The following is a 26,478-nucleotide window of genomic DNA, read 5'->3' as shown; positions in this document are numbered from 1 at the left end:
CCTGAGGCTCCTGGGGGGAACACGGTGTATTCTGCCTGTGAGGAACCTATGTACCTTGGGGTAGAGCTCAACAGCTGTGCTTTGGGATGTATGTTTGGAAGCATTCCCAGTCTGGTGACCAGGTTAGACCAGAGTGAATTGAGAATGTGTCACCTGAGGGTGGTGCTACATTGATACAATGTGAAACTCGTTCTTGGTCAAGTGGACAATGGAGCTAAACACCTCTCTTTTTTCCTTTTTTTTCTTTTTCCCTAGGGTTTGTGAACTAGAAGAATTGGGAGAACTGTCTCCTTGTTGGGAAAGTCTTCGTCGACAAATAGTTACTCAGTACCAAACAATTATTTTAACTTATCAGGAAAATCTAACTGACCTGCACCAGTATAAAGGTGATTTCTTTTCCATAATAACGTGATACTTCTCAGCCATGATTGTTAGTGCTTCTCTGAAACTGGGAACCCAGAATGTTTTAGTTTGATGAGTAAAAAATACTATTTTTAGATTTCTTTATTAACATTTATTGTGAGTTTGCTAATGATCTGGGAATATTTGTCTGCTTTATTCATTCTCTTATTTTGCCCTGAAAGTAGAGAACAATTATGAACAGTAACAGAAAGATGTATCTTTTTTTTTTCTCTGCTTTACTTTCAGCATGTAGCAAATGATGAATGAAACTCCTTGAATATTTTAGCATGAGCAGAAGCAGAGGGGTTTTATGCTTATTTTTCTCCTGTATTTCTCAGGTCCTTCATTTAAAGCCAGTAGCTTGAAAGCTGATAAAAAATTGGAATTTGTTCCTACGAATTTGCATATACAGAGAATGAGAGTCCAGGATGATGGAGGATCAGGTATTTGTTTCTTTTTCTCTTTCTTCATCTTATTCTGTTACTTTTCTCTCCGTTTTTTATTTCCATCCTCAGCCATATAGACAAGTTTCTACAAACTACTGCTCTATAGTACTAGTGCTACTTGGCATTTTTGTAGCACCTTCAGATTCCAAATCTCTTTGCAAAAGAAGAGGTGTAAGTATAATTAACACTATTCTACAGGTGGGAAAACTAGGTTCTGGAGTTAACTGTACCCTAGGTGACACAAGTCAGCCTTTGTACTAGGGAATACATTGGATTAAGCTGCTGTGTCCCCTCCAGTGATTTTGGATTGTAGCAGAATAGCAAAGGTTCTGTCTGTTGTTTGTTGTTAAGCTTGTGCGCTTTTTCTCTGGAACCATCATGTACAGTTATGCAAAATCACACCAGTTTGTTCACATTAGGCTTGTTTCTTCATAAATAACCTAGGCTTTTCCCTTCTTTTAACAGTAATTCCCACTAACCATGGACACACACATGTCCCATGTATCCATGCGAGGGATTCCAGTAATGGCAGGTTTTGTGTAAACACCAATGTTCAAGGCTTCTTTTTCACTGTCAGTCTTCTAGATTAAAAAACAGAGGACCTGCATTCAAGTATGGTTCTTTCACCTCAACAGTACTTGATGGATTTCCAGGGCCTCTAAAACAATTCAGTTTTCCATGTCCTTCAAAACACTGGCACAAAGTTTTACAAAAATTACTTTCAGAGTAGCTTTTGAATTTCCACAATTGTTTGTCCACAGTAAAGATGACAAGCTTTCATTTGTAAGTCCTTTTTGTCCATCCCAGATCAGAACTACGACATAGTCACCATAGGAGCACCAGCAGCTCATTGTCAAGGCTTTAAATCGGGTGGCTTGCGGAAAAAGCTGCATAAATTTGAAGAGGCAAAAAAACAGTAAGTAGAAATGTCGTTGTCAGCTGTTATTGTGCCTTTTCCTCCTGGTCCATGCTCAGTGATTTGGAAAACCATTCCATTCTCTGTTTTTGTTGCACTTCATTCAATAGTTCTACTATACAATGTGAAGATTATTCCATGTTTTTTTCCAAAGGAGAGGAAAAACAGTTTCCCCTTTATATTACCATATTTGTATATTACCATATATTTACTGATGGGCCCTTCCTAATAGTCTTTTTAGTGAAATCTTTAATTTTCCTGAATACTTGTTGGTTCATTTAGTTTAGCTATTTTAGGTGTTGGGTTTGGGTTCTGCCTAATTGTGGATTAGAAATTTTGTCTGTAGAATCTCCTCAGCTGCGCTATATCATGCTTTCAACCCATTATTTTCAGGAGACTTTCACCCCTCTCATAGCTTCAAGGTCCTGTTGCTGAACTCTCTTTAGTACAGAACAGCTGTGACTGATAGGCAAATTCCTTGTTGACAACTTGGATTTAGTTCTGGGACTATTGCTGGAGGCTTTTCTGTACTGCCTCAAGGTTTATGCACAGATTAGGCTTCTGACTCTGGCCTCACTCTGCTTTACAGGCAGGATACTTGACCTCCACAGTCCTGTCTTCAGGGACTGTCTAGTGACCTCTCTGGAAGTGCGACCGTGTGTACTAGAGGAAGGGGCAGAAATTGGGAAGGTCACGTATGCTAAAGGGAGAGATCTGCATGGCACCCACTCCAGCTCCCAAGGAAGAGATAATGCTGTCTGGGTCTGCATTACTTTTGCTGCAGTATGGAGAATTTAAGGAACAATGAGAGCAGCAGGACAAGGAGTCATTGCAGCCAGGGAAAAGGAGACCTTGATAATGCCCTTCCAAAGAAAGGATTTGTAGGATTTGGAGTTGATGGGAAGAGAGAGTGACGTGGGAACCAGGCTCTGCCAACTGCAGAATTAGTTTTGGCAATGGAGAAGTGAATAGCAGCATCCTGTGAACATCAGTCAGATATGCACTGATAAAAAGATTGGTGCAAAAATATGCCTGGTGTAATTATTCCTGACTTACACAATGCGCTAGGATGGGACTAGAGGAAACTAAACCTGGAAACACTGGTATGCTAGGCTCACCCTTCCTGTTCTTTTGATACCACTATTGCTTTCTGAAATAACCTCCTTCTGTCAGCTTAACCACTGAAGTGGGCCTCACTCCTGCAATATCTAAGTTCTCATGTCTTTTGTTTTTGGTTTGTTTTTTTTTTTTTCCTCACCCAATAATTAAGCTGATCAGAGAGCTTAATTTCTATCCAGTACTTTTCCTGTAAGCTTTACAGAACTGTTCTTTCTGGGTCCATGAAAACTGCAGGTTCAACATTTGAAGAATAACTTTCCTTTCAAGTACTATGTTATCATAAAAGCCAGTATAGTAGAACTGAGATCCATCTCCTCAGTTTCACTGTTACATAGATATTGTTCAGTTCTTTCTCCTTTCATTGGCAAACCTGTGCTTGGTGCATCCATAACATTTCCCCAGAACAACACATGGGCATCTGGCAATCTGTGGTTTTTTGCTTACAAGTTTAATCGTTATGTACGATCAACGACTTGTTGAAAAGATGACTCAAATAAGTTATTTCCTCAAACATCCTTTGTTTTGTTTTCTGCTTTTGGTATTTGCTAACAATCTGCTAATTTTATTTTGGTTTTTTGTTTTTTTAGCAGTTATGAGGAGTGTTGGTGAGTTTTCTGTTTCTGAGAGTTCTGTAGAGAGGGTTTCTGTTCTTTGGGTTGTTTTATTTTTCTTTTCTTTCTTTTCTTTGGCAAAGATCTGTTGTGTTTTAAAGTGTGCAGGGCTTTTTAATGTCATGCATCATGGCATCCCTAATTGTGCTCTAAGTAATTGTAGCTGCTTTGTGGAACATGATGTGTGAATGAATTTCATTTCATCTGCAATGTTTGTTTGTAATGAACAGCTAGCTTCCTGGCTTTCTCTGATCATAAGAAGTTAGAAAACTGAAGATCAGAACACAAGAATTTTATATCTTTTCCTCTGTTATTTCCAGTGAAAACTGCCTGGAGAGAGAAACGTTCTGCCAGAGGTGGAAGATAATTAAGATAACTCTATGTATTTTTAAAATCTTTATGGTGATAGATTGGGCATGGTTTATAATTTTGTAACCCATGTCTTCATTTAAACATTTTCACTTAACTTTTGTTTATTTTTCTTCATGTTGTGGTGTTCAGTGCTATGAAAAGGAAACATTACTTGATGGTTCAACAGCGCAGAAGTTCTGCTCTAACTTACTTATATTAAAGGTTGAACCCTTAATTCACTGAGAGTTTAAGGCTGTGTTACAGTTTGCTGATATAGTGCAAGGAAAGCTGTTCATTTGAAAAAGCAATTGCAGGTTGGAAAGTAAATATATGTGAATTTTACACCATAAATTTTTCCCCCTGATCATCCCAGCAAATGTTTGTGATTAAAAATATAGTAATTCTAAATCAGATCTCAATATGCTGCATGGCCTTTCCTGCCAAATACGTCTTTGTGCATGTTAACCACACTGTCGTGGAAAGAAATTGCTCAGAGGAATTGTCACTAAGATCACCGGTCAATAGAGAGCACAAATCATGCACAGGGAAAGTCCTGAAAGCTGAGATTAATTTGCTGTATGGGGTAGCAGTACTGGGGAGTGGTTGTTCTCTGCTCCACTCAGGTGGGTGACCAGAGGGACACAAATAAGGAAACTCTTTCAGGAATCACCTCTGCATTATATCCTTTGAAAACAAATCCCCCATCTTTTCTTGTAATGGAGCTCAAGACAGCTACTGGGATTAAGCTCCCCGCTAGCCTTAATATCAGTTAAGGGACAAGAACTGGTATTTGTGGCAATGATTTTAAAGCGTGCCCCACGCAACCCTCCTGTCTTACCTCACAGACACGCTGCAGAAATTAACAGCATTGCTCTAGGGGTAGCAGAGGAATTCACACTCCTCGGAGGTCGTGATCTGAGGTAACTGTGCCTGGAAAAGAAACTCCTCTCTGTGTAGTCTCTCGGCATAGCTGTGTCCATCGAACAGTGCTGAGATTGGTGCAAACAGTAGGTTCTTCTGTGCTGTCACTATGCTGAAGTCATTCATGACTGGAAAAAATGAATAAAATTAAGATAATATACAATTGGTGTCACCTCATGTTTGATGCCACGTTATGAACGGGCATCACACTTGTCACAGCTGGAGCTGATGTAAAGGCCTGATCTTTGTATAGCTTTCCTACTGGGAGGAAAAAACCAGCATATTGCCTGGCAAAGGGAGTAGTGGTGGGTTCGTTCCAAATAGTTAACTAAGAGCACAGCTTCAGCTGAAAGTAATTTTCTGATCTAAAAGGCAGCTTTTGTGAACAGCTCTTCTCAGGTAGGATTAAACCACCCTTTAGAAGTGCTATTCTCTCTCCAGCAGTTACAGAGGGAGTCCAAGCATCTGTCTTGGACTGGATAAGCAACTTCTGTAGACATCTAAACTTACAGGACATAAACTATTCTCCTCCACTGCCAAGTAAGCAGTCTTAGTGGAGCTGCAGTATCCCAATATAAAGATATGTTTTATTGGTATAGTTTATTTCCCTTACTATTTGGAAAAGGCCAAAATTTGGTATTGCTTTATATTGTTACAGCTGAGTTTATAATAGGGAGAGTTCTATCATGTCCTTAGTTTAGTATAGTAAGTGTGTGCTAACAGAAGCTACACCAAGGATGGAGTCCTTGGATTAGTCTGGAGAAATACTTTGGTTTTTATGTATCATAAGATTGCTTTTGCTGGTGTGACTTGAATCAGGCCTGCAATAGAGGAAAGGATATACAAGCAGAAGGATTTTTCGTTAATACAGTGTTTGCGTTACGGATCTGGGTGGCATTTCTGTGTTAGAAGGAGTGCAGATTTTCTTTTCATGGTGCTAGTAGCTATGTGATAAAACAGGTTTGTAAACCAGGCCTCAGTGAAGTGTCTGTGTCCTAAGGAGAGGGAGAGTGGGGCAAGCTGTCTCTGCAAACAGTGGTTCTGTATCTGATGGCAAAATCTGTCACCCACATTCTCCTCAGCAAAACTGTCCCTCTGGTATACAAGCTGTGCCCACAGCCCCTTGGCATAAGGGATTAGTAAATCTGCATCTGAATGCTTTCAGTAAAGGCAGAGAAGGCTCTAGGATCACGTTCCTGCTGCGCAATTGCCCACTGGCCTTTCACTGCTAGCTTAGGTAAATTTTTGTTGTCTGCCATTAATTCCCAGCATGCCACTGTAACGTGTGTACCTCTAGATCAATTTTCCCCCTAAGATCAGTCTTTCTTTTTCAGCACTTCAACAAGTTCCCAGTCTATAATATACATCCCACAGGACATTGTTAGAGCAAAGGAAATTATCGCACAAATCAACACCCTGAAAACGCAAGTCAGTTACTATGCAGAAAGGCTCTCAAGAGCTGCCAAGGATAGATCAGCTAATGGCCTTGAAAGAACACTTGCCATCCTAGCAGACAAGGTAGGAGAATAACACATTTCCACACTGAAGCACAGTGTATTTTTTTCCTCTGTCTCTATCTTTAGTAGGTTTTCTTGAAACATCTATTTTACTTTGTCCAGTAGCGTATTGTAACGTGTACAGTCCTAAAGAAAAAGCAAAATCAGACCAGCCTTTGAAATTTGCTGCTTTTTATTTAGGTTGTCTCTTACTTTTTCCACTCTTGCCTTCACCTCCTCTTGAGAGTGCAGTGGAGAGCAATGTCCTCTGGTTCCCTCTATCCATTCACCATATTCCAGAAATGTGCATTCTTCACTTTCTTTTAGACCCTTTTTTCCATAACCACCTGCTTTTTTTAATGTTCCTCTGAGTCATCTGTCAAGCAGCAGCAACTGGGCAAAAGTTGATGAAACAATTCTGTATTTTTCCACTGGTGAAATAAGGAATAATGGTGACACAGCCTTTGCTTGAATTATAGTGATGTGAATCAGTTATTTCTTGATGAGTGCTAACAGAAACCAGACTGGACCCACAGCTGAACACAATCTTATTTACAGGGACAAAAAACCAAATACGGTTTTACTGACCTCTTCTGTCCCTGAAGCAGGTCTGAAGGTTGTAAATGGCAGTAATGGCCACTCAGCTTGCCATAAATTGTCCCAGTGGAGGGGATATGCATACAACTTTGTAGAGTGCAAAAACTAATGTGACCCCATGTAAATGTATTATTTATTACAATATTCACTCTAAATGAGTACAGTGTGTATAACTGATCTGTGGGATTTTCTACAGCTGGACAATGTGTATATATAATGTAGTAAGGGCTTGCTTGTTGTTTTCTTTTTTTAATAGACACGCAGGCCAGATACATTTTGTATTCACCTAACTTATAGAAATCCTTTAATACACCACCACTAAATACGACAGGGAATAAGTTGCATTGATTGATGGGTTATATCTTCAGCCCTCCTCTTAAGTCTTGTTATGACTTCAGAGAGGATGGTGGAGGTTAAGCATGGTCTCTCTGGTGTGGCAACTGTTGTGTGGGGTATAAAAATGTCTGCACATTGTCCTAAGCTTTCATCAAATGGAGAGTGAAGTGCAAATAAAGGTGAATTGCACGTTTATTAGTGAAGTTTTCAACAATTGCAAGGCTAATATAGTAGTACAGACTTTGGAAATGTACCATTTCTGTTTTGGTATCCTATATCACTTTTTAAGGCCATTCTGTAAAATGATTTTAAAGGTACCTTAGAGACTCCTAAACAATGGTTAGTTTCTTTTACAGAATACTAGTTCTTCTTTTTTCTTTCTGCAAAAGAATATAGTATAAATTGTATACGGAATAATGAAAAGTTGTTAAAATCTGGGGGGTTTATTGCTTTTTAGACTCGGCAACTTGTCACAGTCTGTGACTGCAAGCTGTTGGCAAATTCAATACACGGACTGAATGCTGCAAGGCCAGACTATATAGCTTCAAAAGCATCTCCAACCTCTGGAGAAGGGGAGCAAGTGATGCTGAGGAATGATCAAGATACGCTTGTGGCCAGATGGACAGGAAGAAATAGCCGATCTTCTCTGCAGGTGGATTGGCATGAAGAGGAATGGGTACGTTTGCTTAGTGGAGCGATGAATATTTTCTTCTTTTTAGTTTTTGTTTGCTGTGTTCTTTTGTTTATAAGCTCTGTAGCTGCTCACCAGATATGCATAGGATGAGTATTTTGGAGGTATTGGTAAAGATGTTGCCTCTATCCTGTGCTCAGTTACTCCTTGGCATGGGGATAAAACAGGCCTTAATAAATATTTCTGAGTCTCCCAAACAGCGGAAATTGTTACAGTAGGTGCATGGCTTTTCTGAAGTCGGTTCCAAGGGAAAGTAAATAGCTTTTAAAGTAAAAAATTGACCGTATACAAAGGGCTTTTACACTTCTGCAAAATAAGGCATATTTTGCATGTGTTAGCTATACAATTCAGCCTTCCTGGTTTTTATTCTCGTCTAAATATTTAGAACTTGCAGTCCATCTCTGTTTTGATTATGAACAGCATTTTAAAACTGTTTGCACAGAGTATTTAAATGGTTTTCCTTACCACACTGCCGATTGAAATGAGAATTGGGCTGTGTAAATTCTGTCATTGTGTAATATAAACGGAAGTTAATTAAATCTCAGAAATAGTTGAGATTAGTTGAAACAATTATTAATATTGTGAAATACCAATTTCAAAATGAGATCTAATTAATTTTGGAAATGGATCCTTGCTAGTTTTAACTGTTTTGGCATACTTTGACTTACAGTCAAACTCACAGTAATGAGATACGAATAAAGCCAATTCAGTTATGTAGATAGCAATACAATACAGTAATTTTATCTGTTATTCACTGAGTTATAGGAAAAAAGATGTGTGATTGTATCCAATTATTATGTCAAACATGAGTTTCAAGAATAAACAGTAGTGCCAACTGGAAATTGAAATAATAGTGCAGGAAGAGGCACTTAAAATTGTTCAGCAAATTTAATTAGAAAATAGCTTTGCAACTTACCACGAGTCATGTTGCTACGTATTGTTGACATGCTGGTATACATTGTTTATATATCCAGAATTTGAGTGTGCACAAAGGTAAACACGATAGCTCAGAGGAAACTTTGCAGAGGAATTGTGACTAGAATCACAGGAGGAAATATATTGCCAAGGGATTTGTTACCCAATGTTTCTCTTCTTTTTAAATTGAGAAAGAAATGTTTTCTTTTAAGGAGAAAGTTTGGTTGAATGTTGACAAAAGTCTGGAGTGTATTATACAGAGAGTGGACAAACTTCTCCAGAAGGAGCGCTTGCAAAGTGACAGCTGTGAAGATGTTTTCCAGTGCGACATCAGCTGTACTAGTAAGAAAGGTAATCGGGACACTCGTGCCTACTGGATAAATCCAGAAGATTTAAATGAGACCTCATCATCCTCACCACCTTCATCATCCTCACCACCACCTTCATCCACACCATCCTGTGCATGCCATTCTCTCAGAAAGACAAGTGCGTATGCCAGACACTGCTTCTCACTGCTGCTCTCTTCCTGTGCGCTGGCATCATTCCTAAGCCTCCGTTACATCCTTCCATGTGTTTTTAGTTCAGTGGTGGTGTTAAGCACTGATGCCAGGCAGGAAGGGCTGCTGGTGTGCTGGGAGCTGCTAAGCCCATTACTTACTTTGAAATCCTGATCCCACTGAAATCATTGCCAAATCCATTGATGACAGTGGCATCTGGTTTTCACACTGGGTGTTTTAAGCTGGTAAAAGAGGTGTTTGGGTTAGCATATGTCAAACACCACCTCTGGTAGCTTTCCTGTTGACTTCAGCCTCTTTGCAGCAATCAAAGCTTATTACAGTGAACCTCTGTAAAAGATAAATAAAACAGGAGAGGAGTGCAGGCACTACTGCGACACTAATGGTCCCAGCTGGGCTGCCAAAGCGTAGGAGGGGAGCCAAGCAGTCCCATTAGACTGAGCTGAACTTGGATGAACCTACTGGAGTTCAAAGCAAATTTCAAACCAAATTGTCAAAAGCTGTGGTGCTGAGGCACCCAATTAGTTAGACTTCTTGTAGCTGGAAGGTAGGAATTGGCAGTGCAAGCTCTCAGTGGAATAATCCTATCAAAATTTGAGGTAAAGTGGGTGCTGGATTGAATCCAGCATAATGCCGTGAGCATGTGAATGAAAGATACCCTTATCAGTTTAGGTTGACAGTTTTGCAGCCATGCATTAAATTTCAGAATTATTTCATTTACATGAAATTTGACTTATTTGACTTATTCTTACATTCTTTACATGTGGTCACTATGATTTGGCCATTTAATAGGGCAGGTGTGCCAAGTTAAGCTCTAGAAAGATTGATTTGTGTTTTCATTTCCTTTTTCCTGTTCTGTCTTATCGTTTGATGGCCCTTTGACCCTTATGTGTATCTGTGACTTCATGTCCATCCCATTGTTAATGTTGCAGTGGAAGGCAGTACCTTAAGAAAAAGAAAGCAAGAAGGAAGTTAAAATAAATGTTAAAATATTTTTGTGTAGCTTTGTACATGTTACGTATGATTTGCTTAGTATCTTAAATGACCATCTTTTTCTAGATTAGACTGACATTTTTGTGTATCATAAAGGAATAGGAGAGTTGGTTCTTGTTTCAGAATGTGTTCTCTATTAATCTTTGACTAAATTTCTTCTACCAGTTTGATACCTTTAAATGTTTTTATTTGCAAAATATTTTTGTGTAGCTTTGTACATGTTACGTATGATTTGCTTAGTATCTTAAATGACCATCTTTTTCTAGATTAGACTGACATTTTTGTGTATCATAAAGGAATAGGAGAGTTGGTTCTTGTTTCAGAATGTGTTCTCTATTAATCTTTGACTAAATTTCTTCTACCAGTTTGATACCTTTAAATGTTTTTATTTGCTAGCTAGTTTACAGTAAGTTTTATATGTACTTACATGAAAGTTTTATCAGTAAACTTCAATGCACCTTCATATCAGTGATTAAAATTGTGTTTTTTTAATATTAAAAAGAATAGGAAAAATCTGTGGTGGATGAGATCAGAAGCTTTTCCCAAGACAATTCGATGCTGAAAGCACCTTAGAACAATCATTTTCTTTCATTTTCAGTCTATCTTTTAAATCTACTCTGGATCTCGATACTTATGCCATATAAAAGTGGAATTAGCTGCACTTACCTACCAAAGGGTTTGTTTGTACCAAGAGTTCTGTAACCTTTCCCTGCTGCTCCTCCAAAATAGGAAAAAATTCTTTCCACTTAATCCACAGAACCTGGGACAGAAACATTAAATCAAGAAGAGTCGCAAGCTTTAAAGCTAACGGGCTTGCTGCCGTTTCCCAGTGCTACTTAAGTGTAAAAACCAGATCCGAAGTCTGACTCTCAACCAATGTTGGGTGAATTTAACTTAAAAAATCCTGGAGAGGGAATCCTGTTTCTTAGGTATCTGGTGTAAACATTGTTCGTAGGTCTTAATGAGCAATTTGAATTGCACTTGGGGAGTTTATTGTAAGCCAGGGCAAGCTGAGTACTTGATCACATTCTCATCAGATGTAGTTCCTAATTAATGGTCAGTATTTTTGACAGAGGAACAGGTTCAATACTGCAAAAAAACCCCCTGATCTTACTGAAAGCAGTGGGTATTTTCCCATTGAGTTACTTTCCTTGATTCCACACCAAACCTGGCCTGTTAATTCCCTTTCACTGTCACTTTCCACAACTGACCATGGAAAAAATTGAGGGTCAAAGAAGATCCTGTCTCTAAGTTCAGCATTGCAACATTTTAAAGTTTTTCCTTGTCATGTATTCAAAGAACTAACACTTTTTCTGTTAGTAATTCTGAGTTTTGGATAAATGACACTGAGCCAAGAGTCACCAGAAATTTTTCTGAAAGCAATGTAAAAACCAGCAAACCAAGATAGTTCCAGAATTGGTAAGAGAAGGACAGTAGAATGTTATTGAAGGACTTTAGAGGATCTCTCTAGAAATGAATGTTTGTGAAAGAAAATACTGCCTGAAATAGTAGAAGGGAGACTTAAGAAATAATTTTAAAATTTATTTTTGTTATAGGCTTAGGTATTCATTACTAAAATTGCATGGGGGCATACAGCTTCTTTAATGAACACAATGAGTTTTAATTTACTGAGAGGTTTTTATCTTGGATTGTCTAGCTCAGCTGATTGTCCTAATGCATACAATTGAATTTGATATTTTCTGTTGTTATTTTCAAATTCGTAATTCATTGACTAGTGAATCTAGATATAAACAACAGAAGTTTAAATCCTGTTAGCTTAATAAGCTACTTTTAATTAATGCAAGACTTGCTATAACAGGGCATGTATTATCTTTTTACTGTTTGCATTGCACTGCAGTGTGTTTTCATCTGACAGCTTGTTCCTCCCACTGAAGTGAGTGTGGAACACTCACAGGCTTCACTGGTGAGGGTTTCAGCCCTTAATATAGAATCTAATGCTTGGGTTAACTATCTCAGAAATTGTGTAACAGAAATTTGTCTAAGATAGCAAATTACTGTTTCTTTATTACTCTTGCGTTGTGGGTGCCTTAACGTCATTTTCTGTTAAGTGCATTGAACTTACTGCTAGTCTTTTGCTATTCTGTTTAGCAGCCTTACTGCCAGCTTATTCTATAATGGCACTAAACCAGTGGTTCTCAAATTGTGCCCTGTGGATCGCTGGGGATTGACAGTGCACTTGCTGGTAATCCACAGAGAGCCCCTGAGCTAGCAGGTACTGGCTTTCCTCGAAGTCCCCATCCAGGTGTTCCTCTGATCAGAAACAGTGGAGTGGTGGAGACAGCCCATGCCCGTGGTGCCTGCAGGCAAAGGAGTATCTCTGCTGAGTTCCTCTTCCCTCGGTGAAAGTGTTTGAGAACCCTGGCATTGAGCATTTGAGTTGCTTATGTTTAGACTGTGTTGCTGCTCCTTAATCATGCATGTTGCCCCTCCATTTCTGTGCAGATTGCAGCCCTGCTCCGGAAGAATCTGGCCCAGGTATGTGCATTCATGGCTTCTGCTTCTTCTGAAAATCACAGGGTTTGGTTCATAATTAACAACTGAACAAGTGCCTTGCTGTTAAGGTCGACCATTTTCAAATGGTAATGCTCTGCAATATCACATGACTTACCTAAGCATATTGAGAAGTTACTATTTTCCTAAATAATAGTGCAAGGGGATATCTGGTAACTTCTCATGTCCAGGTATGGGAGAGCACTTGTTCATGGTCTCTTTGGTTTCTCCAGATGATGTGTTTTAGCAAACTGTTGTGGGTGAGAATGATTTGAGGCCTGTTCCAAATGTCATTGAAGTCTCTGGGAATCTGACATTTCAGACATTTCAGACATGCCCTTTCATATGTGCTGTTGAGCTGGCCTTTCTGAATGAGAACTTGAGCAGAACATGGAGCAGTCAACAAGGCTGACGGAGAATCTCTGTGTTGTGGGTATGCACCAAGCAGTGTTGGGCACTGCAAGTCTAATGTTTCAGAATACAGAATTTAGGAGACTCATCCCATTGTTAGCTGCCTTTCCTCTCTCCTTGTACTTCCGCACACTGGTGTTGCATTTACAAGGTCTGAATAATATGCCGCTGTAATACCACTCTCTCCCAGCTAGATGGCTGTAATTTCTCCCATTTGAGAGCAGTTTAATCTGAGTTCAGTGAAGGTTCAGTCTTTGAACTGTTACAGCATGGGCTCCTGGGTTTAGTGAAACCAATGGGAAATAAAGCCCCAGTGCAGGTATGATTTTCATCTTCACGAAGTATATTAATGTCCTTCTCAGCTGTCCACCCTGTTTCCTTCTGTCACTAAGAAGGTGTTTTTAGTCAATAAAAGACTCCACAAGTTTTTAGTTCTTGGAACATCCCTTTAGTTTTTGCAAAATATGAATGTGGTGCATAAATGAATGCTATTTATTTATTTTTAAGATGGGAGTAATTAAAAGCAGTCAGGTTACCCCAACTGGGTACCCAGATGTACCCAAAACTGCACCTTAAACTTAAGTGGCTGAAGCTGCAGTGTAGTGAAGCACTTAATGCTTGCTTCCCTCTGAAGCCAAATGTGATGTGACTGTGTGCTTAAGTGGGTTGCCGATTATACTTTACTGGATCAGGGCTAAGCAACTACCACTTATTTAATAATTATCTTTTTTTTAGAGATCATGAGTCCTTGCAACCCTGACCTAAACCAAGGGCAACTGCGGGTGTCCAGTACTTTGATTTATGGATGCTAGGATTTTTTTAATACGAAAAGACTAAAAATACCTTTTCAAGGCTCTGAAGGACAGTTATTTTAATAATATTTTTATTGCTCTGGAGAAGAGAGACTCTTGGGGGGGGGGAAAGCAAAAACTTTTCCCACCTGTCATTACATCCTTGATTTATATAGGCTTTACGTATTAGGTTCTCTTAACAAGACATTATTTTTTTTATAAAATAGTCAGTAGTGTATAGTGAGAGAAGGTCCACTATGTGAACTCATAGGCCTTCCCAGCATCTCTCTCTCTCTCTCTTCAAAACACCACATTTCAAAGTATACATTAAGGTATGATTGTGGTCAGCAGCAGTCATAAGAAAAATAGCAAAGACTTGTGGGGCCAAGTCTGGCCCTTATTTACCAGCCAGAATTCAGTTGTAGCTGTCTGAGCGGAGACTGCAGGATTTGTCTCTTGCTGTGCAATATAAAGTGCCCAAAGCAAATGACAGGCATCCTCCCAGTTTGTACAATGCCCGTTTTTAGACGGAATCACTTTTAACATGAACTAGAAAACTCTGATTAAAAAGCGGGATTTGTGTCCCAGACATACCAACAGCTAGCTTGGACTAGGTCTCCGGCTGTTGTAAATCTGTAACAACTTGTTGCATCTCCATTGTTTCAGGCCCTACACCAAATCATCCTACCTATGAATCTGCCCAGTGGAGTTTATAACAGTTTTAAAAAGTTCTGGTCATCTCATAGAACGTAAGAGCAGAGCTCAGAGCAGATTTCACATTAGAATTAGTGCCTCGTGGTGTTTGAAGGTGCCATTGATTGATTTGATAGAAAATATACTTTCAGTAATAAAGTTCTGTTAGGAAAATTAATGAGGGGAAGACAGAAGGACAGAAAAATCCAGGCAAAAGTTGAACACTTAGAGTCCTTTCACATTTATTTAAATGCTGCCAGTGAAATGTTCCAACCTGATTTGAGCCTGGGAGTGCAATTCCTTTTATTCCTTTTTAGTGTTAATGGCAACTTCCATTGACTAAAAAAATAAAATAACATAGGTGACACCTCTGTGAAGTAGGTAGCAAAAAGCATTTAGAATTTTGCAGACTGACAAGGGTTTGTTTTTTCATGGCCAAAACTTTAAACCAAGAGAATACACAACACAGAGGATTTTTGCTCATTACCCCGGAGCTGCTGCATTGTGTGTGAGCGTTGGGAGAAAAAAACCCATCTAACAGTTGCTTTATCTTCAGGCAGGCCGGTATACCACCAGTATACTTTGTGATTACCCCAGATAAACATATCTTTCAAAGGAAGTGCTGCCAGATACACTACAATTTTAAATCTCCACTGAGTTAATAACTATATACATATACGTATATCCAGGCAATGAGATGATGATGATGTGCTGGAAGATCTTTTCAGTTCTTTTTGTCATTCTCATTTGTTTATAGAAAAGCTCTTAAATACAGTAAGAGAAACACTGTTAGTATCATCTGTGTTTTGCTTTTTAAGTGTTCACGGGGCCATGTTATGGCATCTGATTTATTTTGAGAGAAAATACTTAACAGAATATAAAAGACAAGCTATAATTCCTTGCCTGTTCTTTTGATGTTTCCTGCTTTTTTTTTACGGCAATGGAACAGAGCCAAATAACTTCCCCTTTGTGTAGTTTATTAGGTTATCTATCTACTGCATAGAAAAGCAAAAAGGATAGTTCTGTTAATCTTGTCAGTTATGTTTCTGTTAGCAGACTTCCAAAGTTCCCCTCTTTGGCTGCTTATCAAAGAAACGTTTGTTATTACTAGCTCTTAGTCCTGTCTGAGTCAAAATCCCAAACAACTTCCTTTCAGGGGCTTGAAGTGTCCCATTCATGCAGGTTCTGATCTGTACGTCGCCTTGTTCCTACAGCCAACTGGGCTGTGGGTTGTGTGTGTTCTGTTTGCGAGCTCCAGTGCTTTTTAAAAATAAAACACATTGTCCTTCTCTTTAAAAAGAGAAGTGCTCTTCTGTTTCAACCTTACATTAAGGAGGGCAAAACCAAAGCACTGTTCTATTTTCTTTTTATATTGCAGAGAGAATGGATTTTGGTAAAGCATCTGAATATTTTTTTGTACAGTCATGGAAATGGGTTTTTAAAATTGGTGGTTGGTTAAGACAAAAGATGAAAGAAGAAAAGAAAAGAAACTGAGCTTGTGGGACATTTTAAGACAGAGCAATCTCTTAGGGAGGAGGAAGGCACAATGTTTGGGGTACTAAAATAGGACTTTGGCAACCCAGTTTCATTTCTGTGCTTCCTGTGTAGGACCTTGAACAGAGTCCCTCGAACAGAGTCCCTCTGGGACATATCTTGTGTATTTCAGTGGAAGTCAAGCTCCGAACGACTTCCAAGGATCTGGCTAACTCCCATCTAAATCACTATACTTAGTGTTTCTTGCTGCTAGCTCTAAGCCTTCAAAGCCACTCAGCAGACAGAGGACACTTAAAGTATCTGCATGAATTTTTCAACTCTCTGCCTTACTGTTCCTATGCTGCAAATGGGAGATAAGCATCGTCTTACCTCACTGAGGTGCAACAAGGATCAATAAGATGGTGAGGCAGTTGAATGATACACCTATGAGTCCACAAAAGATTCGAAGGCAAGATATTTGGGAGAAATCTCATTGACAGAAATGGCTAAGCAAATGTTCATTATTTCCGTTATACGATGGACTCCATACTGTCTGTCCCTGTATGCACTGTGAAAGGGTGTGTTTGAACATGCACACGCAGTGGTATACATTTGTGTATATAGCTATTCATCTTTCTGTTATGCTTTCCAAATCAGCTATTGTATAGCCTGTTCTGGGCACAAATCTGGGAGCTATTACGTGGTCAGGAAAGTCGTAACAGCCTTACAGAGTAAAATTCTCCATATTTTCCTCATGCGATAACCACTCTGTAAGATTACTTAATTAATAACAAGCAGGGAGTGACCAGCCAGCCAAAATAAAACAAGCCCTAAATGTGAATTATCAACAACTTTGACTTGCAACAGGAAGTTTCTTCTTAATGCATGTTTGTTTGTTTCAAACAAAGTACTTACAGCGCTGCTATTTTTTTTCTTTCAACCAGGCGAATGGAGCGAAGCTCTTTATCCCTTGCTGACAACACTCACAGACTGTGTAGCCATGATGAGTGACAAGGCAAAGAAAGCCATGGTCTTTTTATTAATGCAGGACAGCGCCCCGACAATAGGGCTCTGCCTGAGCCTTCAGTATCGCAGGGATGTTGTCTTCTGCCAAACTGTAAGCAAGCAAATATGATTGCACTTTGACACGTGGTGGGGTTTATATGAAATATGAAAGATTACTGTTTTCAGAATTTTTCAGATCTGTTCTAGTCTCTGGTTTAACAATGTGATCTCCTCTCACAGGCTGTGCTATCCTGTCCTTGCTGATCACTAACATGCATTTGACAATATATAACTTAAGTGTCCCCTTGGATATATGTTCACTATTTAAAAAAAAAAAAAATTCCAGAACTAGTAAAAATATACCGCTGTCTACAGAAACAACATTTGCCTTCCAATGCCACCAAACTAAAACCAGAAGCAAGATGTGAAAGGGGGGGGGCGAAAAGCCCATGAGCAGAAAGTGTACTCCCTTGGTTACCTTTTGTTGTTTTCTGCATCAAGAAAACCAACAGGACCTGTGGTACCTAAGGAGAGAAGTCCAGCTACAGGGAGAGAAATGAGTGCTGGTTTTTGGGTTTTTTTCCTAGAAGTTCTGTTTCTGAGCCTGCTGGGATCTCCTGTCAGCCACTGACTAGCAGGTGTCTGCACTAAAAAACCTTCCACGTTTCTTCTGCCCACTACACTTCTGTAGTGTGTCTACTTCCCCGTGAAATCAGTAGCTCGTTCATTTGTTTCGAACAGCTTATCTCTTGGACATTGGTAGGGCTGTTGTCCCAACATGTCATATCTCATAGAGATAAATTAAAGGAATTTTTCTATACAAAACCCACCTCATATTGCAGATAATTTTTAAACTCAATGCTTTGAATACGTTTACCCATCATAAACAGAACTTTATTCCCTTTTGTTTAATTCTGTAACAGTCATACACCTGTGTACATAGCATATGGCAATCACTTGGGAAAGTCCTTTGTTGACAGAGTGAATTAAGACTAGTACTAATCTTAGATCTTAGTACTGATCTTAGTACTAGGTCTTCAGGACCTTGTCCTGAATATCTTGTAACACTAGAGTTTGAATCTTTGCATAATGCAAACAGGTATTGCATTTTTAAGCTTTCTTAAAATGTCATTTTAAAAAAAACCAAATCATTTATTCATACTATCAAATTCATGGCCTGGAACTAGTTGTGTTGCTTTTCCATCTGTAGCTAAAACAATTCTCCAAGGAGACTCTTGTAATTCGTAAGTTGTAGACCCTAATACAAGTGATTGTGTCCAGAAAACAAATAGATGCAAGATCAATACCAGTCCCATTTTGGGAGAGCTTGCCAGCTGAAGGTAGTGTGCCCTAAATCTCGTTTTATGAATGTTTTGGTTTTTTGCTGGTTGGTTGTCTCTCTTCAGCTGCAAGGAAAAGAAGAGTGACATTTAAGGGAAAAGAGCATCAGTCTGACAGATTTTATGCACCTCTTATATGTGATACTGTTTCTGTTTGGGGCTGAAGAGCCTTTTTTGTCTTGAATCATTTCACTCTTGTCTGTTTTCTCTCCCACAGCTGACAGCTCTCATTTGTGGTTTCATTATCAAGCTGAGGAACTGCCTGCATGATGATGGATTTCTAAGACAACTCTACACCATTGGCTTGCTGGCGCAGTTTGAGAGCCTGCTGAGCACTTACGGTAAAGGCACAGGGCCAGTGGGTGGTATTAGCTGTTGAGTCAGCAAATTCTGCTTTAAATTGGCTGCAGCAGAACATGAGTGTTTGGGACAATCTGCAGCTAAGCTACAAAATGATTTTGAAAACTGAAATGCAAAACCAGATTATATCTGGAGTACTTAATTAGCTAACAACTCTGAATTTCTTCGCATTTAATTGAATTGCTTCTAAAAGATAACGTGTACTTGCCTTATAAGATAATGTCAAAGGTTTAAAAAAAAAGGAACATATTGATCGTTTTTTCAGAAAAGAAATGGATTAAAATTCTGGTAAACTGGGAGAAACTGTGCCCAAAATAGGCTTTTTTAATTTTCTTGACCTCCTGTAATCCTACAGTACAAAGTGAGCAAATCCGGAATACTGTGTAACTTTTCCAACACACTTTTCCAACACAAAGGATATCATGGCTGTGACAATGCTGAGAAGTACTTACTAGCATCATCTATATTGGAAATTCAGCATATAATCTACTTGAACAACAGTAGTCTGGACTGTGCTAGATCATCGGTGTTTTCCAAACTTGCTGAACTCATAAAGTCAGTCATGACATTGTCTGCAGTCTGTAGGTCAAGGTGAAGGCCTGGGCTCCAGAGCCTCTTCATCCATAGAACTTATTTATGAGACCAATGACCTACAGTCAGCGTCAAATTGATAAAGGGAAGTTGTACGTAACAAGTAATGATTGTGATTCACTTTTTCCTCCTTGATTTAGGCGAGGAGCTGGCAATGCTGGAGGACATGAGTTTGGGAATCATGGACTTGAGGAATGTAACCTTTAAAGTAACTCAGGCCACATCAAATACGTCTACTGACATGCTGCCGGTCATCACTGGAAATCGGTAAAAAAAAGTGGGGAGGGAGGAGCAGGAAGTGGGGTGGGACTGCAGATGGGAGAAGCAGTGATACTGCACTTGAAATTAATTATGTGCTTTTGTACTGTGCTCTTTCTCTCCTCAGAACTTCGAAGAAATGTTTTGAAGTGGACTTACTTATTTTTACTGATGTTTCATTTTACAGGGAGCTAAGCTGAAAAGGGATATATGGCAAGGCTCAAACCATGGCAGTATTGTTTTATGAATAAATATCATCTTGACCTAGCCTTCCACAATCATAAGCCAGAAGTATTCAATCTTTTCTTAAGCACTTGTGCTGTTCTTAAACTTCAGACTGACTTTTGAGGCTGAGCTCATTGTCTGAAATTCACTGCTGTTGATCAGTTGGTCAGTGCTTTACTGTATGCCACTGAGTAATGGGCCACCGTTAGCACAACGGGACTTGGAACATGTATCAGGCAGTTGATGGGCTGCTGCTGAGGTGAGGCCTATTTAGGATCAATTTCCAAACTATCAGGGCCAAGCTGGCTTTAACTTACAGATGCTTGTGAAACACTAGACTGCTGCTCATTTTGGCCACTTGTCTGAAAAGAGATATTTTCAAGTTTGAGCTTAAAAGCAATTTTTGTTTTAAAAGTCTGAAGTAACAAACATTCACATCCTCACATAAAGTGGAGTGGGAGTGATCTGTTACAGCTTTATTATGATGGGAAGCATTTACAGCAAACAGAGTCACACTTCAATTTGAATGCCTCAGCCTGCTTATCAGCTGGCCTTGCAGCTGATATGGGGCTGATGGGCCCCTGCGATAGAGTTCTTGCCCAGAGGGAGCCAGTTCCCAGATGAGGATGAAGCTGTGGAAGGACAGAGGCCTCATGAAAGTCAATGTTTTAATGTTTCTGTATTTCAGAGTCTTTAGAATCTTTTAGTTTCAAATCTGATTTCTGGAGGAAATAAGGCTTATTCGATTACAGTGTGCTGTACCGAGCTCCACTGGAGCTTTGCCCAGCTTCCTCCACATCTGAAAAAGAGATAGAATTCTCAAAGATAAAAACATTTAGAGGAACTTTGTTAAGTTAAGGTTCACATGCAATGAAAAGTTCCCTGGGTGAAGGAGGTCTGTAGTACAATCGTGTATGTTATGGAAATTGCTGAGACCTGTGGAAATGGCTGACAGCTGACAGAAAATTCCTTTCAAGGAAAATCTTTAGTTGAAACTTGCCATCAGCTATAGGACACTAATCAGCAGGGAACCAGTCTTCATTAGTTTTAGGTCTGATAGTGTTGCTTATTATTTTGCTGTCTAGATTTTACTCAAGAAAGAGAAGAAAGAAATCATGCGTATTTATTTTGGTGCAAACTATTGGAAGCTTTACAGTTAGCGTTGAAAATAGGTTTTTTTGCTTTCAGACATAGCATAGGATTTGTGTGTCCATCCAATGTAAATGTGGGACAGACCAATTTTGATTACCTTATTATATACTTCTCAGAGCTCTTTTGCTGTACTTGAGAGTATATGCTGTACTTGAGAGTTCTGCACTGTAAAGACTTGGATGTAACACCAAGGTATTGCTGCTGATAGGTTAACACACAGCACACAAACCACGGCAACTTGTGTCTTGGCAGTTCCAACATAGGGTAATATAACATAAGAAAGAGAAGAAAGAGAAGAAAGAGAAGAAAGAAATCATGCGTATTTATTTTGGTGCAAACTATTGGAAGCTTTACAGTTAGCGTTGAAAATAGGTTTTTTTGCTTTCAGACATAGCATAGGATTTGTGTGTCCATCCAATGTAAATGTGGGACAGACCAATTTTGATTACCTTATTATATACTTCTCAGAGCTCTTTTGCTGTACTTGAGAGTATATGCTGTACTTGAGAGTTCTGCACTGTAAAGACTTGGATGTAACACCAAGGTATTGCTGCTGATAGGTTAACACACAGCACACAAACCACGGCAACTTGTGTCTTGGCAGTTCCAACATAGGGTAATATAACATACCTTAGTCTGCACTGATGTTATGGGATAAGATAAGTTGCATTACCTCACATTTGCCATGAGATAAAGCATACACAGTGCTCTTCGCTGTAGCTCAGCTGACCCAAGGTAACCTGTTGTGCTGCAGGAACAGCTTGTAGGTCTGAGTCATAAAGTTCTGTATCAGTGCTTTTGTTAGCTCCCCCTTCAATTTATGCTTGGGTTGCTACTATCATTGCCTCTATCCTTCTGCTCAGAAACGTCAGTACTACTTACTGTATCCAAAAATGTATCCTTTTATGCATGTGCATCATCATTAGCCTTTATCACTTTAAAATCAAATATACTTTACTCTTGATGAGATGGGAACATGCCAATATTTGGCTTTTTCTACTCTAGTTGTACAAGAGCTGCAATATTAATGAGCAGAGCAAAATCAGGTTTTGTCAGGAAATCAGCAGATCTGATTGAAATGTCCATGAGGATGTAAAATCAACACTACAGGTTGCTGCAGGTTTGTTTCTGAACTAGAATAACTTTTCTGATTAGGAGCAAGCTGTGACAGTTCCTTTAAGTCCTCAGTTTTGACTGATACTTATTTTTTAATAGACATATTATGTTCTAGATGTTATCCCTCTTTACATAAATAACACATTCTCAGAATTTAGCTTTTTGATCTTTATGTCTAATAGCTGTTTATTTATTTGCAGTGATGGATTTAATGTGAGGATCCCTTTGCCAAGCGCCTTGTTTGATTTGTTGCCGCGAGAGATTCAAAGTGGCATGTTACTGAGGGTTCAGCCTGTTCTTTTCAATGTGGGAATCAACGAGCAGCAAACCCTAGCAGAGAAGTATGTATTCAGTCATGCAAGCTCAACCTTAATGGCAGTTCAGCAGTCTCTCGTTCTGATGGAAGTATGTCTCTATGGAGTTGCACTGCTGCATTACTGATGGTGATTCAGTTTCTCCAGTACACGAACAAGGGAATACTAAATGAAGCTGTCAAATGCAAAACAAATGAAAGGAGGTCCTTCTTCATATGGCACATAGCGGTAGAGCTCCTTACCTCATGGGTTTGAGTCTAGTGCAGGTTTATGTGGTTCGGAAGTGAATTTACAAAAGAGGTAATCTATCATGGGCTATTTAACACAGAGGCGCTGCTTGAGACTCGAGACCTCTGTGAGTGGCAGATCACTAGAGGCTGAGAGATCATTCTGAGTGTCGCTGTGTATTTGCCCTCTTGGTTTTGCACTCTCCCCTAGACTCCCTCTTCTGGCCACTGTCAAAAAAGAGGGTAATGGGCTAGATGGACCTTTGTTTTAACATATCGTTGCAGTATTTATGTAATGCAACCCTGTTCTTGTAAAGCTGAAAAATATAATTACGTAATTATATATGCTAGGGAAACTGTTCCATTTTGGAAGAGCCACCAGAGCTTCCCTCTGTTATGGCCATATCCTGTAAAGAATACATTGACAAAGCACTGTTCTAATGGAGAATTCCAGTGAAGTCAGACACATGCATGTTGTGACAGCAGCCTTGGCACCGGGGTGGAGTGTGCAGTATGACTAGACTAACATATTCTAGTATGTTAGACTAGAAAAAGTCTAACAAAGGCATTCCAGCAGTTACTGTTGTCCTCTATTGCCTATAAAGGGAGCCCAAGGTGACAAGCATAGTTACAGATGTCAACACTGTGTGTGTGTATCTGTGTACGTAGACATAGTTAGATGAGATGAATCATGGCATTGTTGACAATATTTATTATATTCATGGTTTATTACTCCTAGATCCATATTTCTCATTTACATATCTGAAGTCAAAGTTCTCAATCCTATCCACTGATGTTATGGTTATTATTAGCTTATGAGCTAAACTAGTAAATACATTATTAAAAGTTTGAATTTTGGCAAAATGATTTATCATATGGGTATTTAATATTGAAAGAGAGACACAAAAGCCAAAAGATTTTAAGTACTATTCTTTTAAGTACTAAATCTACAAGATTTTTCTTTCACCTTCCTTCCCACTTTTCCCCTCACACTCATATATTTTCTTTTTCTGTAATGAATCACTACAACACTTCTCTGTTACACTTTACTCTGCGTTTGAATGGTTAGGAATTTCATGGGATGAATCTTTAAACTGTTTGCTGGTAGTCATTGCCAAGTGCAGTTGCTTCGAAGAAGAGGAGAAACCTTTTTCTTTGAGCTTAACTCTTCCTTGGGCTTAACTGTTCCTTTCTTCACCTTTTAAAGGTTTGGAGACACCTCACTGCAAGAAGTAATTAACATGGAAAGCTTAGTGCGGTTGAATTCGTATTTTGAGCAGTTCAAGGAAGTTTTGCCTGATGATTGTAAGTATTTGGTAATTAATGGCAAATTTGGTTGAACAGCACAATTCAGGCTGATTTTTTAATTTGTTTGCTTCATGTTAGTTGTTTAAATATTGATGATACACCAGCATTAGTAACCTCCAAGAAATGATGCAACTCTATTTTAATACATTAGTACTAAGTAGAGCAGATTCAAGAGATTTAAAGGTCAGTCTAATTAACTTTCCTTTTTTAGTTTACTTTGCCAGTCCTTCTTAGCGGCATTGTGTACTATATAAACATGCAGCTAGGCAGTTAGATTGTCGTGAGGGGAAGGCATAAAAGTGGCAGGTCATAGCAGCAGCACTTTTATGTGCAGTTTTTGGTCACGTTCTCTGAACTTAGATAACCTGCACAGAGAGCAACTGCCAGTTTTTAGGTACTTAATCACTTTCCCTCTGCTTATCCTTTGGCACTCCCCTATAATTGTTGCATCTTCAGCCAGTGACAGAGAAGTCTAGCACCTGGAAGAGAGACAATAGCTACAAGCTTGAATTTTACTGGTTATATAGGAAGATTTCTTGCTTGTTACTGTTTTTTTGGGAGGCAGTGGCATAAATGTTATTTACACGTGATGACGAAAATGGTGAAAATTCATTGAGTCGTCATTATTAGTATCAAACCTCTTGTCAGCTGATTTCATGGGTCCCACAATTGCAGTTTTATTGCAGAAATACAAATGCAGCACCATGCAACAGGATAGTAAGAATTCTGTCTGTTACACGTTATTGTACTTTCAGTTACCCTGGATTTCTTTTGATGCAGCTGAGAGCAGAAGCAGTTTCCCTCTTTCCAGGCATTCATAATCCTCCATAATTAATTCTCTGAAATTCTAGCTGAAAAATTTTATTTTTTTATTATCTAGTAGTCTAGCATCAGACTTTCTTGTAAAGTTCAAAAGTTAATCAATTTAAAGTGATTTTTGTTCTGCTTTTCTCCCCGTTACTTCATGTCTCTGTTCATAGTCTTCCATAATACTAGTTCCCATTCAGCTCCTTCCTCTCCTCTTAGATTTTGCTCACTTTTTTTTTTACTTCAGTCTCTTCCCTCGTCTCCAAACCTCTCTCATTGATCCAATCATCTTTTAGCTTTTGCCTTTTTTCTTGAAACTTTTTTTAATCCTGCAATCTGTTTTGTGTCCTGTCATTTGTTCCTTCTCTTTTCATGTTTTTTGAACTCTGTTCTAACTTTATGCTTACTCTCCTCTATTTTTAAAGAGCACTGTTGCCACGACCTTGAGTTTCTCATTTACCAATAACGCTTACTGCTTATACAGAGCTTTTTCTTCAAGTGACTTGAAGTTGTGAATAAGGATGGCATGCAGTGTTGGACAGGTGGCATTAACATTCACCTTAACAGTGAAGGAAAACAAAATAGTCTTGTGTCCACCTGCCTTTTCTCCCTTACTCTGGTTACTTGTTATTACATGGATCCCTGCCACATGAAATGAATACCACAAAGGGGGAAAATCTGCCCTCTGCCAAAACTTTCTTCTGCTTCACTGTTTGTCCTGGGTAAATGCAGATATATTGTACCTGGTTTTGCAATCCAGCTTGGACAAATGGTTTGTGGTTATAAACATTAAGCGAAAGTTTTGATTAGAAGCGTGAAAAAAATATTGTGGGTGTTCCAGCAGATGTGTTAGAGATGCTCTGTGAAAAGCTGAGACTATACGGACAAACCTGGGACTGTGCTTGTCATGAGAAAGGTCTGAAGGTGTGTTTTGTACCTCCTCTGTGGTGCTATTTAGGATGTACAAAGTGAAACATACTTTTCCATGAACCTTTGTCAAGAGAGAATAGGATTTTACTTTTAACTGTAAAACAGGTGGTTATTATGACCAGCCAGTGGTGTAGTCTGTGGTAAGTAAAGGCAAAAGGACAACCAAACAGATCATTCTAGGGGACAAGACGCCCAGTGAAGTATCTGCTGGCAGCTTGTAGGAAATGTTCCCTTCAAGAACAATACACAAGGGAAGTTGATTCCTGATCCACTGTCCTTGTCCCTGTGCTCTTAATTCTAAGCACTGCAGAATTTCTAAGAAGTGAATTACTGTCTTAGCTTCACTAGCTCCTTGTCCTTGTTCCATTAGTTCTCCTTGTCTTTAGAAATACTTGGGGAGATGGTCTGCGCCCTCTTTTTGTTTACAGGTATTACTTTCTTTCTAGGTGTAGAGTTCAAGACAGACACAATAGTGCTAACATACTATTTGCTGTGAGAACAGATGTGGTCCAAAAATAAAACCTCATATGTCACGCATGTGGGGTTCTTTTTGTCGCATAGTCATTTTTTAACAGTGCATACCGCCTTATTTGTCCAGTCACAGCCTTAGTTGGTGTCCTGTAGTTACCCCTTAAAAAAAAAAAAAAAAAAACACAC

General features: G+C 39.1%; 1 protein-coding gene across 3 annotated transcripts in view; it reads left to right on the top strand.

Annotated features, from left to right (window-relative positions):
• Positions 1 to 26,478, top strand: part of INPP4A (inositol polyphosphate-4-phosphatase type I A) — a 77,889-nt gene that overhangs the window by 39,636 nt on the left and 11,775 nt on the right. Inside the window, exons 11-23 of one of the 3 annotated variants that reach the window (XM_009281785.2) lie at positions 256 to 386; positions 741 to 845; positions 1,656 to 1,764; positions 3,471 to 3,488; positions 6,101 to 6,284; positions 7,653 to 7,871; positions 9,014 to 9,152; positions 12,773 to 12,805; positions 17,133 to 17,305; positions 18,751 to 18,874; positions 19,625 to 19,751; positions 22,436 to 22,576; positions 23,984 to 24,081. In XM_009281785.2, the coding sequence (XP_009280060.1) occupies positions 256 to 386; positions 741 to 845; positions 1,656 to 1,764; positions 3,471 to 3,488; positions 6,101 to 6,284; positions 7,653 to 7,871; positions 9,014 to 9,152; positions 12,773 to 12,805; positions 17,133 to 17,305; positions 18,751 to 18,874; positions 19,625 to 19,751; positions 22,436 to 22,576; positions 23,984 to 24,081 (1,601 nt within the window). Of the gene's footprint in view, positions 1 to 255; positions 387 to 740; positions 846 to 1,655; positions 1,765 to 3,470; positions 3,489 to 6,100; positions 6,285 to 7,652; positions 7,872 to 9,013; positions 9,288 to 12,772; positions 12,806 to 17,132; positions 17,306 to 18,750; positions 18,875 to 19,624; positions 19,752 to 22,435; positions 22,577 to 23,983; positions 24,082 to 26,478 lie in introns of all 3 variants that reach the window. The other 2 variants (XM_009281769.2, XM_009281778.2) reach the window with 2 other exon arrangements.

Source organism: Aptenodytes forsteri, unplaced genomic scaffold (assembly GCF_000699145.1).
Source record: "Aptenodytes forsteri isolate BGI_AS27 unplaced genomic scaffold, ASM69914v1 Scaffold348, whole genome shotgun sequence".
In the NCBI taxonomy this organism is placed as follows: Eukaryota; Metazoa; Chordata; class Aves; order Sphenisciformes; family Spheniscidae; genus Aptenodytes; species Aptenodytes forsteri.
The sequence above is the reverse complement of the archived record's forward strand: the minus strand, read 5'-3'. Positions and strand labels throughout refer to the sequence as shown.